The sequence below is a fragment of the Thunnus thynnus genome, chromosome 13 (genome assembly GCF_963924715.1).
Source record: "Thunnus thynnus chromosome 13, fThuThy2.1, whole genome shotgun sequence".
In the NCBI taxonomy this organism is placed as follows: domain Eukaryota; kingdom Metazoa; phylum Chordata; class Actinopteri; order Scombriformes; family Scombridae; genus Thunnus; species Thunnus thynnus.
Window position 1 is genome coordinate 13,061,376 of NC_089529.1, and position 19,206 is coordinate 13,080,581.

General features: G+C 41.0%; 2 protein-coding genes across 2 annotated transcripts; both read right to left on the reverse strand.

The window, feature by feature from the left end:
• Positions 1-1,764: 1,764 nt before the first annotated feature.
• zgc:165604 (uncharacterized protein LOC792578 homolog) lies at positions 1,765-6,471 on the reverse strand. The gene is made up of 7 exons (XM_067608063.1): positions 5,972-6,471; positions 4,848-5,002; positions 4,430-4,496; positions 3,870-4,001; positions 3,035-3,190; positions 2,273-2,395; positions 1,765-2,148 (listed from the first exon to the last, which is right to left on the reverse strand). Exons 1-7 carry the CDS (start codon positions 6,108-6,110, stop codon positions 1,952-1,954), a joined length of 969 nt encoding a protein of 322 aa, XP_067464164.1. The 5' UTR covers positions 6,111-6,471; the 3' UTR covers positions 1,765-1,951.
• A 1,816-nt stretch (positions 6,472-8,287) lies between these two features.
• Positions 8,288-18,041, reverse strand: dlat (dihydrolipoamide S-acetyltransferase (E2 component of pyruvate dehydrogenase complex)). Its single transcript, XM_067608064.1, has 14 exons — positions 17,634-18,041; positions 15,629-15,730; positions 15,414-15,538; positions 15,124-15,286; positions 12,377-12,503; positions 11,903-12,096; positions 11,605-11,743; positions 11,427-11,494; positions 10,783-10,884; positions 10,419-10,526; positions 10,157-10,275; positions 9,686-9,848; positions 9,429-9,565; positions 8,288-9,302 (listed from the first exon to the last, which is right to left on the reverse strand). Exons 1-14 carry the CDS (start codon positions 17,895-17,897, stop codon positions 9,173-9,175), a joined length of 1,941 nt encoding a protein of 646 aa, XP_067464165.1. The 5' UTR covers positions 17,898-18,041; the 3' UTR covers positions 8,288-9,172.
• Positions 18,042-19,206: the final 1,165 nt, after the last annotated feature.

A 19,206-nucleotide genomic window follows, 5' to 3' on the forward strand; every position in this document is an offset into this window, starting at 1 on the left:
TTGATGTTAAAAAGACTGTAAATGTGGCAGATATCCACTTGATATGACTAACTCAGACTACTGAAGCCTCGTATAAGCTTCAGATCAACTTTTAAATGCATTTTTGCACAAAATGACTGTGGACCCACTGTGGATTTTGGTCCCCATCACTTATACTGAAAGCACATTTGAAGGGAATCTTTTAATAGCCAGTATGAACAGGAGGAATGATTACAACAAGGAAAACCTCTTTCACTGTTCATATGGACACCTGTCCTTAAACCTCTGACTCAGTTTACAGCAGCTTACATGAAGCACCAAGCTTTATGCATCGGTGGCAACATATTTTAAATCATTATAGTACCACTAACCAAGTACACTCAGACATTTGTAACATTTGTTTACTTTAAAATGTTTAAGTTGCCTGTTAAGACCTCTTGTCAAGACTATGTGAGCATGTAGACTGTTCTTGATTGACAGCCCTCTCACTCTTCTGTTGTGGTTGCGTTTTGTCAGGGCGGGACGCTCCATCTAAACTCGACACACGCTGCTTACAGCGTCGTAAAACAAATTTGTCTCCGGCAACACTTTAAAGCTGTGAAAAGATTAAAGTAAAGTTTACCACAACATGTCCACCACCTGCAGCTGCTGGTTGAATGTCAGCTTATAGAGATTCAGCCTCATTCTGGTCACCTGGTGTTTCCTCCGCCCTTGTCGCTACAACAGCACACCTGCACGGCTAAATGGAGCGCAGCGGTTGTTTGAACATCCATGTGGGCCTTTACAGAGCAACTTCCAATCCCAGATAATAGTCTTATTTTTATGGAAAACATCTTTGACGTGTCACAGTAGGAAGACGCACAAGTGTTAAAAAATAAATATAATTCCATTTGGTTTCAGGGTGCTGGTATTGTGTTTGCTGACTCACTGTGATGACTGACTGAGACACCTGAATAGAACGGAGTCATCGATAATGTTATTAGTAACACCTGTGCTTTTCCTACTGTGACAGGTCAAAATGTCTGCAATGCAAATGGTCTATTTTGATGAAACTATCAAATCTGATCAAAAATATAAGAAACATTCATTATTATAAACCCCAAGTATAGTTAAAAGGACTTTTCATATATGCACTTATGCATTTTCATGCCTAAAAAAATCAGATTTACACATCCTAATGTCGTAAACTTGAAAATAACACTGAAAAAAGTGATGGTGTCATGGCAGGAGCCTACAGCTTTACACTGACTGATCACACCTCCTCACATTTGAAAGGTTTCAGTCTGTTGGCTGCATTTGGACCTTGTGTTTTTCTCTGCAGACTGGCTTTGCTGGCAGAGGGATGTCTTCTCTCTCACAGGAATCAGACCTGATGGCCTCCTTCAAGCTGTTCCCTCTTGACACGGAGCTCTTTACCGCCGCAGCCTGGCAGGCTGAGCGTGTGGGTCAGCAGCCTTATGCTTCAGCTCAACAGCCTCGAGCTCCTTCCTGGCCTCTGATTTAGTTTCCTCTCCAGGCTGAGACAACGATTCAGGTCCGTGCAGTACTTGTGAACAACGCAGTTGACATCCGGTACTAATTAATGTGTTGCCATTCACGTGAGCTTATCCAAATAGGTATTTTATTACATATTTCAATATGTAAGTGCAACCATAGTGAACTATTATCCAGTTTTCTTTGCTTGCTCAAAGATTGAGATCATATTAGTCTTTGATTTGTGGTCAAAAGAGACAAAGATACAATTCAACATGTATTTAAATATGCCACATGCAATATAACTGAACATACCTTAAAACAAAATACCTTGAATTTATTTAACGTGTGATGCTGTACAGATGCACTAGTATGTAAATAGCACTGGCTGGGCAGTAAAGATGATCTAGATGAAACAAAGAGTCCATTGTTTGATGCCTGCGTGGAGCATTTCTCTTTTTCATGTGTGTGTTTTTATAATTCTTGTCTTCTTGAGAAATCAAACAAACGAGCGCTTCATCAGAGACGGAGTATACGGTATCTCATTGTAACACTCCTCTTCTTTCCCCTCCCTCAACCACCCGTCCTGCCCTGTGCGATGGAGCCACAGTATGAGCACCAGCAAAGCCAGCAGCAGCAGGCTCATGGACAAGGTCAGCAGCATGCCCTGCAGGATCCCCGAGGAACTGTTCGGGGCTGCAGAGAGAGACGAGACGACAACAGTTATCGCAGGGATTTGACAAATAGAATTTAAAAATCACTGAAGCGGCTGCGGTGGAAGAAGTCAGAGAGGATTATGAGTGAACAAAGAGGCTCTTACCGCTGTAGACAGACAGGTTGACGTAACAGTTCTCCGTTCCCAGGAGGTTGGTGGCAGAGCAGCGATACAGGCCTGAGGTCTGAGAGGACACGTTGGCAATTTGGACGGAGCCTGAGAGATCCCCTGAGACAGAGAAGAGAGACAGTCACGCTAACGACTCTGAGATAATGAGGAGAACGAGTTAGAAGGAGGAGAAAAGTAAACGACTTGTTACTAATCACATGATATCATCAGGGTTATTTGCTCAGATCTCAGGTTGGGGGTGAGACTTACGTTTTATTTAACAGAACATGCATTACAAACTAAAATTATGGATCTAATGAAGGATGCTATCCAGTTGAATTATGGGAAATGTAGGATCCAGTGTTTTTTGGAGCTTCACCCAAACTAGAGACTAAAAAATCTAGATATCTCGGTCTCTGTAGCTTCAATTGTGACCGCCTCATTTTTTAATCTGTCTCTTGTGAGTCGTCCATCTTTATGAAAGTGTAATACCAAATCACTGAAGTAACCCTTTAACTGTCTCCTGGAGATACATATGTTCCCAACTTTTAGTTTTCCCCAAACTTCCCAATATTTAGTGTTTCACTGAAGCTTTATCACACTCAAATTGAATGTAATAATAAAATCTAAAATTTATCTCCACACAAAAGGATTTTGATTCTGCAATAGGGTCATTTTAGTTTAAGACATTAAATGCTCGACATAATATGCAGAAGCACTGTGTGTGTGTGTGTGTGTGTGTGTGTGTGTGTCTCTGACCCTCCATGTTGATGGGAAGCGAGATTTCCTCTGGATTCAGTTTATCCCAGTGGATCTCTGGAGTGGGGACGCCCTCCGCCACCATGCAGGACAACGTGACGCTTCCTCCCATGTCAATATCTCCATCCCACTGGCACACAGGCAGCGAGGGTGGTGCTGCAAAAACAATAAGCAAAAGAATTTCTAAAAGAATACAATGCGACGCTTACAAACAGATGAACACATTTCAGTGTCTATGAGACATCATGAATGTGTCTTCAGAGCTAATTCTCTACAAGCAGTTTTGAGTTTTCTGTGAGTGAGTCAGTGACATCTGGAGGCAAAGCTGACTAGAAAGATGGTCTGTTAAAGTCGGCAGCACGTTTTTCATCCAGATGATGTGATGTTGGTAATGAGGTTTAAGGAAAGTTTTATCCACTATCGCTCAGTTCTGGTTAACAGGACCAGAAGATTCTGCCTTCCTCCACACGTATGCATTATTAAAAGCCTCTGGGCAAGTGGATGGGTGCATAATTTACTTAATCGGAGATCCAATATACAGTATTGGAAGACTATCAGTGGCCAATATTAGATTTTAAAAGCAAAATCATGTTGGTCAGTATTATTTTTAGTGTTTTCCTCTGGGAGTGTATCACTTCATTGTTAAACTAATGACAGAATGATACTAACAAATTGCTAAAAATTACTTGATTTAATGGCAGATATGAACCAAATCTGAGGACCAGACTGAAATAAATACAAGGATGTGTCCCTAATTCACAGTATATTGAATGGAGGTTCCATTGAACGAGCTCACTCAGGTAGCGTTGGACAATATGTGACACATATTTCTTACCCAGAACACTGAGTGCCAGCTCTCCTATGCCGGGATCTGCTGTCTCTGGTGGGTTATTGACCATGCAGCGGTAAACACCAGCATCTGATACATGTGTGTCATTCAGGACGATATCTGCACTCCAGGGTATACCTGCAGTTGGTTTTTATGAAACAGTCATGTTGTTATCCTGTTTTCATTTTCTAAATGAGAACAATTAAATTAATCAGCAACTATTTTTATAATCGATTAATTGTATGGAGTCATTCTTTAAGAAAAAAAAAATCCACATTCTCTGGTTCTAGCTTCTCAAATGTGAATATTTTTGGTCTCTGTGATCAAAAACTGAATATCTTTGGGTTGTGGCCTGTTGGTCAGGGCATTTTAGGTTGGATCTTGGGCTTTGAGAAACACTGATCAACAACCTTTCAACCTTTTCTGACATTTTATAGACCAAAAAACTAATTGATTAATAGAGAAAATAATCGACAGATTAATCGATAATAAAAATAATCATTAGTTACAGTCCTATAAAAAATTTCAAAAGACAATTCTGATAAAAAGGGTTACTGTAGTTATACCTGTAAAACCCACCCTGCCGATGAGGGAGGGGTCTTCAATCACCTGTCCATGGTCGTACACAATCACCTGGAAGTGAAAGCAGCCATTAATAAGTAGTTTCAGACTCTAAAAAACATAAAAAAGGCATCAATGATGTTTCATAGAAGGCTATCTTGAGTGATTGTGGGTTTAATGTGCATCAGAATCACCAAGTTTCTCTTTGGAAAGTTACTTCTGCCAACACCTGCACTGCATTTTAAAGTGATAGAATTGATTTTAAAAATAAAATAATAATAAAAGGCAGGAAAACGAAGAACTCCAGCTCATAAACTCATGAAGATTATAATGAAATACTTGATATAAACCTGAAATATGTGATCACTTTGTAAGGCTGCAGCCTGTCAGAGGCGACTCTGTGTGTTGGTGTGGGATGCAGACCTGTATTGGGGTTTCTGGACTGGAGAAGGGAGCCAGGGTCCAGATAACGTTGAGTCTGGAGAGGGGGCTGGAGGTGAAGAAGGAGCAGGGCAGGACGACAGAATCCCCTCGAACCACCTCGAGACTGGATTCCCTCATGGTGACCCGGAGTGCAGCTGTGTCAGTCGATCAGCGAGGTGGGAAAGAACAAACAAAATTGAACAAGAGAGGATTTACTTTTCAGATTTATATTCATGTATTATTGTTCCAGTTTGAACTCCCCCTAGTCTCCCTATTGACGTGCACCGGTGCTCCCTCGCCTCCTTCATTACTGAAATAATGAACCCTTCCCCCTCCTCTCTGTCATCCCCAGGCCTCTTTTGCTAATGTGTGTGTGTGTGTGTGTGTGTTTGTGTGTGTGAATTCACTGTGCATATTAGTTGTTAATTACACTTGACAGCTCTGAGGGAGAGCCAAACCGATCACAGACTGAGTGGAACAACAGCTCACTTCACTAGGATGAGTTCATGAAAACATACCGTCGATTCACCGCATTGTTTCTATGTAGAACAGCAGTTTCTGAAATGTCAAATCAAGTCAAGTCCTTTCAAACACTCTCATTATGACAAACATTAGCTTTTACTGGATGTATCTACTATATTAAAAGCTTTTCATGAGGCTATTTTTGATTGAGTCAATAAATTAATAACCGCACTAAATGCAAATTAAACCTCTTTAGTTCATACGTTTGACGGATTTCATCACTCCTTCATGATTTTTTAATACAATCTTTCATTTCTGGTTGACAAAAAATTATTTCAACTAAGTTTTAAATTGTTAATATTTTCTACACATCACTTTTAATATGTTGTCCAAAAAATCTTGATTATTGTCTCATCTCAAATTCAAAAATACAGGAAACATATCTGTCCAAATACTCTACGAGGTTTAGAGTTACGTCATGAGAGTTTATTCTCAGATCCGCAGAGCTACACTGTAGATTGTAAGAGACTACAAACAGTAACTGTTGAAGCTTTGCAGATCCCTCAAAACACTTGAAGCTGCACCTGTGTGTACAAAATCATCAATATTGTTTGTTCTTGTCTTACTGAATTTGTATCAAAGCTTTCAACAGGCCTACTCACCACTCCCCAGAGCGCTGAAACACACACACAGGGTCCAGAGCGTCCATCTTCCAGAAGAACCCATAGCTGTGAGGAAACCCTGAGAGGCTGCTCTCTCTCTCTCCCCCATGTGCAAACTGGAGGCCAAAAAACTAGGCATGCGTGATTAATGTATTGAGCGATGCCACCAGCCCCACCCTCCTTTATTTTCACACTCATTTTATTCTCTCTGTGTCTCTTCACCTTTCAATGTCTGTTTGCAAGAAGAAAAGTGTTTTATTATTATTAAAGTTGTCAGATAGGTGACGTAATCTGTTGGCCAGAAGATGACCTCCCATAATGCTGCAGGGTGACATAGAAGTTGTTGTTGCCATGGAAGCAGGTTTTCCTTCCAGACAGCTGCCACACCAAAATGACAACTTTAACTTTCATGCTGATATGATGTAACTGCGTGTGGTTTCTTTTGAGGAGAAACTCGCATTTCATTTACAAGATTTAAGAATGAAAATTCTTTCGATAATTGCTGGAATGATCAGTACGTTCATCAATGAGTTGATCAACAGAAAATCTATCTACAACTATTTTTATAATCGATTAAGCACAATTTCCAAACTTTTTCTGATTCCAGCTTCTTAAACATGTGGATTTGCTGCTTTTATCGGTTTTATATTATTGTGTAATCAGTATTTTGTTGGTCGGAACTATCAAATTGAAGATGCCACTATTGCCTCTGGGAAGTTACAATCAGCATTTTTCACTATTTTAAAAGGTTTTTATAAACTAAATACATTTTTAAAATTGCAGTTTAATTGATCATGAATATATTTTTCATTTTCTTAAATATAGCTTAACAAAAACTGCTTCTACTGGTAAGTTTTTTAAGATTAAAAACTAACAATTTATTGAACATTTTCTTCTCCAAACAATCCTAAAAGATTACAGATGTGATGAGAACTGATGAGGTCAAATCAGCTGCTGCAGAGTCTCAACCCTCCGTCAACAGCCTGCCTTCCTCTGAGTTAGTGTGAATGTTAAAAACCTACAGAGCAGATAAAACCTTTCACTCAAATAGAGAGAAAAATCTGTGGAAAAACAGAACTTGGTACTTTTACACTTATTTCACATAAAACACAAGTTTAATTTGTTTCTGTAATGATGTGTACAGTGATTCACAGCTGTCACTGGTGTGAGATGTTCAAAAATCAGTTGATATTTACATTTGCCGCAAGTCATCCGGTGATGACATCATCCAGTTATGACCTATGACTTATCAGGTTTTGACCTACCTTAAGGGCCAAACAAAACACCATCGTTGCTACTTTTTGACAGATTTGCATAAAATTGATTTGTTATTCATGGCTCACAGATGTCGATCCACAGTGAACATGTGAGTGCTCTTCACCAGTCACAGCCAAAACTTAGACATGCCACGAGGGCCCAAATTCAGGCCAGTCAAAACATTTGTCAGATTTAATCAAACAATATGAGTCATTTTTTACACTGAAGAGATTTGGGGAGTTTCAGTCATTGAATCCTGAAAACAATATGTGGTTTATTGGACATATACAACAGTGATATCAGTGGTCGACTAATTTCACTTACCCAAACAAATTAGGGTGTCGGAGCAGGAAAAAGTGCCTTTAAAGTAGCTTTAATATATATCTATATATAGCTAAGGATTCAAGTGGGACTGGACCACAAACAGCAGCAAAGCAATTTGTGACCTGTTCAAGTTTTCAAATGTGACCTTTTATTGTCACCTCAGTATTTTCCTGTTACTGATACAAGCTGGTTTGCGTCTCCATCTGCAGTTTGTTTTGACAACTGTTATCTTTCTTCGTTCTTTTCATTTAAATACATGTTGCTATGGTGATACTATATATTCCTGATATGAATAAAAAGAAGAAGGCAGCAGTTACATGAGCTAGTTTTTATAGCTCAAATTCAAAACAAAGTAAGTTAATGAATAAGGAGGCAGTCTGAGCCTGTTTGCAGTTGCTGTTGATTTTTTTATTGTGATGTGTGTGTGTGTGCGTTTGTGTGCACACACTGGCCTACGTGAAGCTGACCATGATATTGAGAAGAGAGATGAATGGAAGCGACTGCATTATAAGAAAATGGTTGACTGCACACAGATTTGTTAATATGGTAAAAAAAAAAAAAGATCAGTAACTTGGACTCCTGGTTGCCAGATAAATATTTTTTTTATAGTTTTTCAAAAACTTTGAAGATATCTTTGTCATCACATTATAAAAATGTGTTGTTAAGTGCTTAAATTTAGCCTTTTACCACAAGTCTAGTTATAAAATCCCAAACCAAAGAGCCTATGGCACAAGGTTGAACTTCTCCCAATTTATTCAAATAACAAATAACATCCAGCACCATCTTTGTGCGTTTCAGCTGTGAAATACAGAATATTTCCAAGGTCAGTGTTTTACTCTGAGACTAAAAAATAAACATCCCCATGGAAGAGAGAGAATTGGCAAAACTGCTCAGTACTTCCTTTAAGATTGTTTGTTATCATTCGGGTCTGTACCACCATGTATACAGCACTGTGTTCATCCCACAGTGAAGAATATACACACTGTATCAACCCACAGAAAACACACTAAATATTTAAATTGTGTTTGTGTGTGTGTGTGACCACTTAACAGGGACAGGTTTGTGTGTATGTGGATATTAACATACATTTGTCATCCTCCTCTTGCCTGCGAGCAGACAAAAATCACGAGCCTTTACTCAAAAGACTGGAACCCACAGATAGCTGCACTTCCCGTCATCTTTATCACATTCACACAAAAGCACAGATAAAAGTGTGTAGGAGCACACACACACAGATTTGGGGGGGGTAAATATGCTCGCTGGGTTGGACATGTAACACATTCCCTTTGTAAAACATTAGCAATGTTTTAGTGACGTATGGCCAGTCTCTATTCTAGGATAAATTATATCTAATTCTGGTCTCTCGTGAGATGGGGCCTCAATAAATAGGATATGAGTGAGAGAGCGAGAGGAGAGAGAGAGAGAGAGATAGACAGGAGAGAGACATCGAGACAGACAGGTAAGCGGAGTGAGTTCTGCCTCTTCCCCCTCTGGGTAACTGGGAGTGACCTGGTGGCAGGCCGGCCAATCACAGTAGGATAAGACCGGTTTTAGACCAATCAGATCACTTCAGTGAGAGGCCTCGGCCTGTAGCTGTGGTTTAATGGTAGTACAGTCCGATCACAACAACATGGTGACGGGTTTCTCCAGGAACTTGCGGAACTCGGCGAGCCACTGAGCGCCGACCGCCCCGTCCACCACCCGGTGGTCGCAGCTCAGCGTCACAGACATCATGCTGGCTACGTCAAACCTGCGAAACACAAAACAAACGCCACGTCAGTGCCGACACAAGCCGGAGTCTTGAGTTTTGAAAGGCGATATGTCCAACTTGTTATAGTATTGTAGAAGCATTTGATTTATTAGTCGTTATACTAACCCTTTCTCATTATCAGCAGGCACCAGCCGTTTATCTGAGCCTCCAACGGCGAGGATACAGGCCTGAGGAGGGTTGATTATCGCTGAGAAGTTCTTGATGCCAAACATCCCCAAATTAGAGATGGTGAAGGTGCCTCCCTGGTGGAAAAAAAAAACACAATGAAGAGGAACGTCTCCATAGGCTGGTTCACTAATGATAAAGTTAACTATCCCGCACTCAAACGACATCCACCCACAGGATCAGAATATGTGTCGTACCTGGAACTCATGCGGCTGCAGTTTACCGTCTCTCGCTTTGGCGGCAAGTGCTGACACGTCAGAGCTGATGGCAACCAGTCCTTTGGTGTGGGCGTTAAACACTATGGGTGTGATGAGACCGCTGGCTGTGCTCACTGCTATGCTCATGTCCACCACATGATTCCTGGAATGATTAGAAGAAGTCAATACTGATGACAGCACAAACATCTGGTTATTGGGACTTCAAACAAGGAAGATTTAAAAAATGTCTCCGAGTGCCCTCTACAGGCACAATAGTGCAGCTACACTATTAAAGACTATTGTCTGATAAAATGCTCACGGTATTAATCTAATCCGACTGACTAGGTCATATCTGCAAGCTAAAGATTAGTAGATCTACAAACCAAGAGAATATTTTCCTGTGTACTGTATATTGGAACCAAACAACATAAACATATGTTTGGATACGGCTGTTTATGTGTGTTTACTCACTCGCGAATGACTGTGTCCATCCAGGAGGAGTTGCACTCAGGAACCTTGAGGCAGGCCAGAGCGCTGGCTTTGATGATGAAGTCATTCACACTAAGCTTGATATTCTGGGCTTTCACCTCCTGCAGGAAGGAGACCAGGTTGAGACATGAGAGATAATTATCTCAGCTGAGGTATGACAATTCAGGAGGGGAAAAAAAAAAAAGTTTCCTGTCTGTCCTGATTTCATTCTGTTTCATGGCTATTCACAAGCAAAAAAACTCACATCATTGAGTTCTTTCCGAAGCTCCAGCACTTGGTCCATGTTGACATCTACAGACAGATAATAGTGAGGGATAGTTTGCTTAGACTGCATCAACCTCTGAGCGATGACCTGCAGGAGAGACAAATATATGCACTTCAGCTTTGATCCATAATTCATCAGAGACAGAAATGAGGAGTTAGTGGAGTCTGTGTTGATAAATGGAAACGCCTGTCTGAAGGGCAAAATGTGGAAGCACAGGTCAGAGATAACAGAGCTACGCTGCGAAGATCCCTCAGGACGTTTGCCTCGCAGCATTCGATACACCAAAGTTGTCATTAAACACAGCGGACCACCAAGTCAGGTGTGTGTGTGTGTGTGTTCTCACCTTGCGGATATTGCTGATAGGGATGTCTGTGAAGGTCCCAGCTGGTGCAGCAGGAGCTGCAGCAGGTGCAGGAGCAGCTGGAGTGGGAGCAGCAGCCACAGCCTGCCAAAGAAAATGGTTTAATTTATATCAAAACTAATTAGAACAAAACATCGAGGCATATTTGGTACAACACCAAAATGTTGAGGTTTCATTGGAAACAGGGTTTCAAAAGTACGGTAAAAATTATTATTCTGCCAGAGTGGATCAAAACCTCACAGCATATTACAACATCTGGACACAAATTCATAAACAAATTAATGAAACCTTTATGAAAATGATGAAAAATGATCATCTCAATTTCACACAGCCACAGTCACATCTTCAAAATGTTAATTTTGATTAAACGAAAATGTTATGAAACAGAGAAAAGTAGAAAATAATTTCATTTTAAAAGCTAGAAATAGATCATTTGGCATTTTTGCTTTAAGAATGATATAATGATTAATCAATTCATCAACAAATCTATTTAGCATAATATTCTTATATTCAAAGATTCACACTGAAAAAAATCATTGATTATGAAAAAGGAAGTTGTCACATATGATTACACAGAATTAAATGTGCGTTACTAACTAGGAGTTATGAATACAGAAGGGACTTACAGGTGCAGCCTTTGGTGGAACAAAGCTCTCAATGTCTTTCCTAGTAATGCGTCCATCAGGACCAGAACCTGAACAGAAAACAGCTCCGTGTTAAAAAAAAAAAAAAAAAAATCCTTTTTTTAGCTCTGTATTTACCCTTTCACAAAGTAATCCACCAAAGTGCTTCTTTGTGACTTACCGCTAATCTGTGCCAGGTCAATTCCTTTCTCAGCAGCAAGTTTCTTGGCCAGAGGACTGACAAACACACGGCCCTTCCTGGGTGCTGCTGGGGCAGCGGCTGCGGGAGCAGGACTGGGCGCAGCAGCAGCTGGTGCAGCCTGGAACAAAAACATTCACAAATCAGGTAACATCAGCAGCAACTATCTCATGGCAGAACAGAGGAGACAGGTCTCTGTTACGATTACATATAAAAGTAAAAGCTATGTGTGTGTGTGTGTGTGTGTGTGTGTGTGTGTGTGTGTGTGTGTGTGTCTCACCGCTGCTGGTGTTGGAGCTGGAGCTGGAGGAGGTGTGGAAACCTCCGCCACGCCAGTCTCTACATAATCCTTGAAAGCAGCGATGTCACTTTCTTTCTCTACAATGATGCAGAGCGGTGTTCCCAGAGGGACGTCGCGTGTTCCCTCTGCCACCATGATTTTGGCCAAGTATCCCTCCTCCTGCACCTCAAAGCCTGAACACAAAACGCATGAGGGGGACGTGGTGAGCAAGGTGCGCTTTTCCTGTCATGCTGTACATCGGAATTCAAGACCGTCGTAACCTTTGCGTCATATAAGGGATATTTCAAGTTCACCAAATATGACGGGATACCAACATCACATATGGTACAATAAAATAAAAATAATAATTCATGGATGTTAAACAGCACAGTAATACTCTGTTGGGTACTTCAGGTTAAAAAAAAAGGCACTGATAGTAAATATTTCAGGACTGAGGTGTTCAAGTCACTTTACCGATGGTTGCCTTGTCAGTCTCGATCTCAGCCAGCAGATCTCCTTCACTCAGCTTCTCTCCGACCTTCTTCTCCCAGCGCTGCACTGTGCCCATCGTCATGGTGGGAGAAAGGGCAGGGAGTGTGATCTGCAACACACCCACACATCAACTTGATCAACACGAGTCAAGACAGAGGGATGTCATTTCTGTAGCTTCCAGTTTGACCACTTTATAGAGAAAAATAGTGACAAACACTAAAGGCGGCAGGATCATTTGTATTCAGTACAGCTCTAAACTTTAAATCCTGTAACAGCAGCATCCCTAATTAGAGTCTGGCTGGGGACGTTTTGTTAGAGCAGCCTCTGACAAATTAAAGCTGCAATTCAGTTTTGAAAATAGTCTGTCTGATTAAACAATGAGATCACCCAAATATAAAAATGACTTCAACTGATAACATTTCTAAGCAATCAACTACAACCTGGACCACTGGGTGTGAGATGATACAGGAGCGGCATTAAATAAGGCAAGAAAAAGTCTTTCAGATCACGACTCACCACCACAACTATTACTCACATCGCCCATCGTTTACATACAATTTACCCTCTTAAACTACCCGAGGACGCCAGCATCCTCAGCCGATATCACTGTCTTTCAGAGGCTGTAGCGATCTACACTGAAATTTCTGGTATCATATGAAACTAGAAGCCATGTCATGCTAGTTTGTTGGGAAGGGGGCTAAATAACACTCCAAAGCTAGGTTAAATTTTGGCCAGGGGAAAACTGGCATGGCCATTTTTAAAGGGGTCCCTTGACCTCTCACCTCAAGATATCTGAATGAAAGTGGTTTCCATGGGTACCCACAAGTCTCCCCTTTACAGACATGCCCACTTTATGGTAATCCCATGCAGTTTTGGGGAAAAACCATGCAGTTTTTGTATGCAGTATAAATGTGTTATTTTCGCCTATTCAAAAAATGGTATTTGAACATTTCTGCATACTGGGGTCCCTAAACAGTCTTGGAATTGCATAAATTGGGTCTGACTGGAAAGCTGAGACTGAGACTGGATTCATGTGTGATGATGTTAGTCCCCACAGTAGCAATTTCATTGTAGTGAGACCATTTTTTGAAACTTGACCTCATTGTATATGACCTATTGTCAGACCAACCACAAACTAGAGACCGAGTGCATTCAGAGGATATATGGCTTTCCTAGATATATTGACAATAAGGGGGTTGTGAACTGTCATTCAGCATTTGGAGAATACTTCTCCCGCCTCTTTGTCTTTCCGCCATTTTCTCCTCCGCTTAAGAAACTCTTAAGCCTCTTAAAAGTCCTCCTCCCTACTCCTAATAGTTTTACACCTTAGGAGCTCTCTTAAGGGCTGAGATACTTTGTGAATAACTTTTATCTTTACCAGGATCTAGTCTTAACTGTAAGAGGAAATTTCTTAGAAAACGACTAAATTCTAATAATTTTCTTAGAATTTTGTCACTAGGAGCAACTCTTTGTACAAGAAAGCTTTATGAATATGGTCGCAGAAGTGCTCGCCGTCTAGTCACCGAAAAATGCAGTTCTCACAGAAATTTCCAAATGTCAAAAGTTTTTGTTCTAATGTGGTATTTTGGAGGGATTTTTGACCATTTTTATCAATTCTCGAGTGGTGAAAAATGGTTAGATTTTGCACCAGATCTGTGTAACAAATGCTAACAACTCAAAAACTGCTGCAATAACTTATGAGACATAATTGAGCATGGGGAATGGCCATCATATACTTTGATCATCCACCATTTGAATAGGTGCCAAACCAAAACACCTTTATTACAGACTATAAAAACTTTCCACACAGTGCTGAGACGCTGACCTGCTTTCTCCCCTGTGAGACTGTTACACCTTTCATATTATTCTGATGCCACAGTATTTTGGCTATCCTGGTGAAAACTGGTGCCGTCTATGTATTGCTCTCATTTCTGTTCATATCAGCAGGCCTCAGTCAGATCCATGGAAATGTTCAAATTCTACACATAGTGGTTTTAAGGTTTAGGACTTATGTTGTGTTCACACCAAATCCAAAGCGAATTTTTGCCTTGCGTTTCTCGCACGAGTTTGGCCATAGGATCATTTGTGTTTATTCACCCCAAACAGCAAGCAAACAACAACAGGCACCAACTAGTCCCCATCCGGACAACAGGAGCCACCGCGGTGATGTCACTGAAGCTCAGCCTGCCAGTCCTCCTGCTAACAACAGTCATACCGACACTTGTCTGTAAACACTGAGAGATACATCATCAACTCTTCTCTGTACGTTTTGCTGTGATAAACTGCATTAACCCGTCTTATGAAACTCCTTCTGCCGGTAAAGTGCTCCGGATTAAAGCAGAATCCAGTGTGACTGGTGTGGTGGTCTGGTGTGTGTTTATTCCTCCAGAAGCAACATGGCTCTTTCATCCAGAGCTGGCTGGCTCTTAACAACTTTTCACTCAAGTTAACTTTGTTTGTAATCTCATTATGCAAAAAATTCACCTCGCGTTTGGTGTGAACACACCATTACAGAATTTGCCATTGAGACTGATGAATTAAAAGAAAAGCTTAATTTCCACCAACAGAGAGAAAACTAACTGTATGCACACGGACTATCATGTTGAGCAACCCTCATAAAGTTACATCAGTGGCCAGAGGACACCTTGACTGTAAACAGACTTTTATTACTCAACTCTACTTTGTCTAACACACCTGACTGTCCTTTGTTTATGTAAAGAAATGCCTACCTTCATGTGTGTGGGGTAAGAGCTGCCCGGGGCTGCGGGAGGAGCAGCAGCAGCAGCAGCAGCGGGAGGAGGAGGAGGAGCGGAGGCGGCCGATGACGGAGCTGCACCGGCTGCTTTAAGTGAGTCCAACGTTACGTCCTTAAAGGCTGCAATGAGGTCAGGACTGCAGGGGGGAAAACACACACAGATCTTAGACACACACTTACAGACAACACGACCACAGCTAGACCAAAATATATCAATGAAGCAAAAACAAGTGTATTTTACATTGTCATGGCACAGATACTTACTTGTCAACTGTGATGCAGATTACTGATCCAATGTTGACATCTCTGGTCCCTTCAGGAACAAGAATCTTAGCCAGATAGCACTCCTCCAGCATCTCAAACCCTACAGTGGCCTTATCAGTCTCCACCTACACAGATAGGAACATTAAAAATTGAGTTTTTAATCGATAATTCCTTATAGTAATATTGAAACACACACACACAGACACACTCCTAACCTCAGCTATGAGGTCGCCCTCGCTGATTTTGTCTCCTTCCTTCTTCTCCCAGCGAGCGATGGTTCCAGTCTGCATGGTGGGCGATAGTGCAGGCAGCTCCACCTGTTGAACAAAGAAACAGATTGCATTTAATTCAAGAATACCAACAGATCACCAGCGTCCTCACTGGGGCTCCGTGATAAGGCACCGCAAACAGTGGCGAATGTCAGGTGTTGTAACAGCAGTTTCTACATCATCATCGCCTCATCTTCTTGCTCAATATTTGACCCACATACAGCTGTGTTTCACCACATCTGGGATGTTTTACAGTAGCGTTCAAGGCCATGTAACATCTGATGATGATTTGTGAGTGCGTCCAGTGGAGAGACGGGTATGGGCTCGAACAGGGGTTCTCAAATTAGATTGGCGTTAAACCAAAGAAAAAGAGGAATTTCTCAGGAATCACATCTGAGATTTCTGTTAATAAATCTATGATGTATCCCAATTCCACACTATATATTACTTACATAAATTATGTTCTATGGAGCAATTTTCATTGTGTAATGTTTTTGGAAATAGTATAAAAGAAATTGATATTTTTATATAATTAAGGTAACATTACAAAACTTAATTTAGCGCAAGTCAATCAAACAGTGACGTTGTAATGTCATTCACTATCAATTAAACTAATGAAACTGTTCCTGGAGCTGATTCACCACCAGCCACCATTTGTTTCCTCTTCTAATTTAATTTGTCCAATTCCTTTGTGCGCTGCATTGTGGGACAACAGTGCACTTCAACAGCACACTCTGAGGTATTATTCTAGTATGTCAATATGCCTTTTTTTTTTAAGAATACTTAATTTTCTGGTGTCACTTTTCCAGTGTGAACAGCCTATGTACCTGAAACCTGTTTAGAATCAGTATGCAATATAAAGATGGAGCAAATCACTCACAGAGGTAACATCTGACACATATAGAGCCACAACAGTTAATCAATTACTTGTCGAGTTGATCCAGAGACAATAAACTGCCAACTATTTTGATAATTGTAAAATCATTTTGAGTCATTCTTTAAAGAAAAAATGCTAAACATCTCTGATCCAGCTTCTCGAATGTGAATATTTTCTGGTTTCTATAGTCTTTTATGATATTAAACTGAGTATATTCTGGTTGTGGACTGTTGTTCAGGACAGAACAAGACATTGCATGTTGGGCTTTGGGAAACCTCTGGATCAGCATTCTTCACCATTTTATGACATTTTATAGACCAAATGACTAATCGATTAATTGAGAAAATAATCAACAGGTGAATTAATAAGGAAAATAATCATTAGTTGCAGCCATGGACACATGAAATAAATATGTAATTTGTCTAGATTTGAAAACAAAGCAGGGTGGGGAATTAACATTTTAAAATGAGAACATCTACCAGCCACTGAGAGACAAATATTCAATTTCACCAGCCACTCTACAGTGAATCATTATTTTGTGTCAGAAATCTACCACTTTCATATTTTATGAGCATTTGGCTCAGACACAGTAGTCTCATTATTAAGGGGAAAACACACTTTAAAACAAATATCACCACAGTTGAACTGAACAGAGACAAATCCTGCAGCTGCTCCGACAACACTGAATAATGAAAAGACTCATATGACAGCATCCACATGGGGACACTCCCTAACTTATCACTGAATGCCTTTAAAATACTGATCTCACCCCAGATGTAGTAACTAAAATGCCAGTGGACACAACTCCTAATGGTGTCACCTGATGACATCAATGACTAATAATGATTAGATTGATTAGATGCTCTGATTTTACACTGATTGAACGTGGGATTTTATAGGTTACAAATCTGTGAAATGGCACAATGATTGGCTGGATTTAGCCAGTGAATGAGTGGCAGATGCTGCTCGGTACATCTAGGTGCTACCTCATGCTAGCTATGGAGGTCATGCTCGCTGTAACCGTGAAGTTCGCTGCTATGACAACCTGAAACCGGCTGCGGTAACTGACGGTACCTTCTGGTGTGGCGGCAGGCCATAGAAACGGGTGCTGTGCCCTGACAGCTGGGAAGACCGCAGCAGAGCCCGTCTGTGGCTGTAGCCGGTGCCCAAGTACACGGCCCGGGAGCTGGCCCCGCTGTGAAGCCGCCGCAGGCAGCCGGTTCCGGGGACAGAGCGGGAGCCGGAGCCGAGCGCAGCGGCGGCGGCAGGCCCGGCCGGGAGGACACGGGGACAGGGGAGCCCGGCGGACGGCCTGAGCCGCAGGATGAGACGAAGCATCTCGCAGCGGTTGAAACACTATACAGAGCTGTTAAATAAATTTATCTTCCACCGGAGCTCCGACAGCCTGCTGCTCACTTTCTAATGACCTCCTCCAGTCCAAAACACGACGCTTTACGGCTCTCCTTCTTGCCCTGCCGTCCCTTCGTAAGAACTGTCGTAAAATATGTTAAATTATTTCTGATGAGATTTGCGGCAGACTAGACGCAGCAAATGTGTGTTACTGCCCTCCACAGGTCATATGTAGACTTCCAGTTTTTATTGTTTCACAATGTTGTATTGATTTCAATGAATGATCTGTAACTCCAATTTCTGACAGCTTTGCTTGCATGAACCTTCTTTCAAAGCATGATTCACAGTTTCTGCCTCTCCACAGATGCATTTTCCATCCAGGTGCTGACCAGCCAGTGCCAGACCATGTTTCAGTGCACAGTGACCCAGTCTCAGCCTAGTTATTATTTGACGTGTGTTTCAGTGTTGGCTTGTTGAAAAGTAAAACCTGCCTTTGTTTCCCTCTTTCCATTCTTTTTGCCATAACTCTGATATTCCTTGTTGCATTAAGCTCTTACACTCATTCCTTCCACACAGTACTTCCAGATCTAATTCAATTGAAATTCCAATCACCAAACACCAAATAAACACCACCACTGAATCAAAACCTCAAACCCCAATCAAACCATATCAATATAAAAGAATAACACATTTATCAAAAGCGTTATTGTTCCACCTAGAAACTTTTTTTTACTGCAGTTATACCAGTAGCCACACGGTGGCAGTGAAACATTAGACATGGACTAGTCACAGTACATTGTGTACTGTAAATGTAGCTGCCTATCACTAAAGCTTATGCTGCTTAGTCATTAACGCCTTGACATCCAGTTTTACCATTTTTAAGACTTTTTAAAAATCCCCTCCAGACATGTTTTAATATGTATATAAAATACTATTTGAACAATAAGTTGTTTGATATGGTTCAATTATCTTGTTAAAATCCTTAAAATTAAATCTACTCCCTCTCCCTCATTACAAATTCCACAATTTATAAATATGCAAATATATTTCATTTTAGAAGTTTAACTGCTGGACACAATATGTTTCCTACTTCACTGTAAAGTCAATTTTCAGTGTTGCACTGGAGGTTTCAAGTTTCCACATCACACTTGTGTAAGTTGAATATTGGACCAGGATTGGCTTCCAAACTTTCCACTTTCAGCAGATGGATGTGAAAACAGTCTTCTAGTGTCAAACTCTGCACAAACATCATTCTGCACAATGAAGCTCAAACATCCAACTGTAGGAACAAGGAGAA

Coding starts and splice junctions, on each gene's coding strand:
- dlat (XM_067608064.1), bottom strand. CDS start 17,897: ATGCTTCGTCTCATCCTGCGGCTCAGGCCGTCCGCCGGGCTCCCCTGT. Junction 10,527..10,782: donor CTATCAGCAATATCCGCAAG/GTGAGAACACAC, acceptor TCTCTCCTGCAG/GTCATCGCTCAGAGGTTGAT. Junction 10,276..10,418: donor TTCGGAAAGAACTCAATGAT/GTGAGTTTTTTT, acceptor TCCTTCCTGCAG/GAGGTGAAAGCCCAGAATAT.
- zgc:165604 (XM_067608063.1), bottom strand. CDS start 6,110: ATGCCTAGTTTTTTGGCCTCCAGTTTGCACATGGGGGAGAGAGAGAGA. Junction 4,497..4,847: donor GTCCAGAAACCCCAATACAG/GTCTGCATCCCA, acceptor TTTCACTTCCAG/GTGATTGTGTACGACCATGG. Junction 3,191..3,869: donor GCTGGCACTCAGTGTTCTGG/GTAAGAAATATG, acceptor TTGTTTTTGCAG/CACCACCCTCGCTGCCTGTG.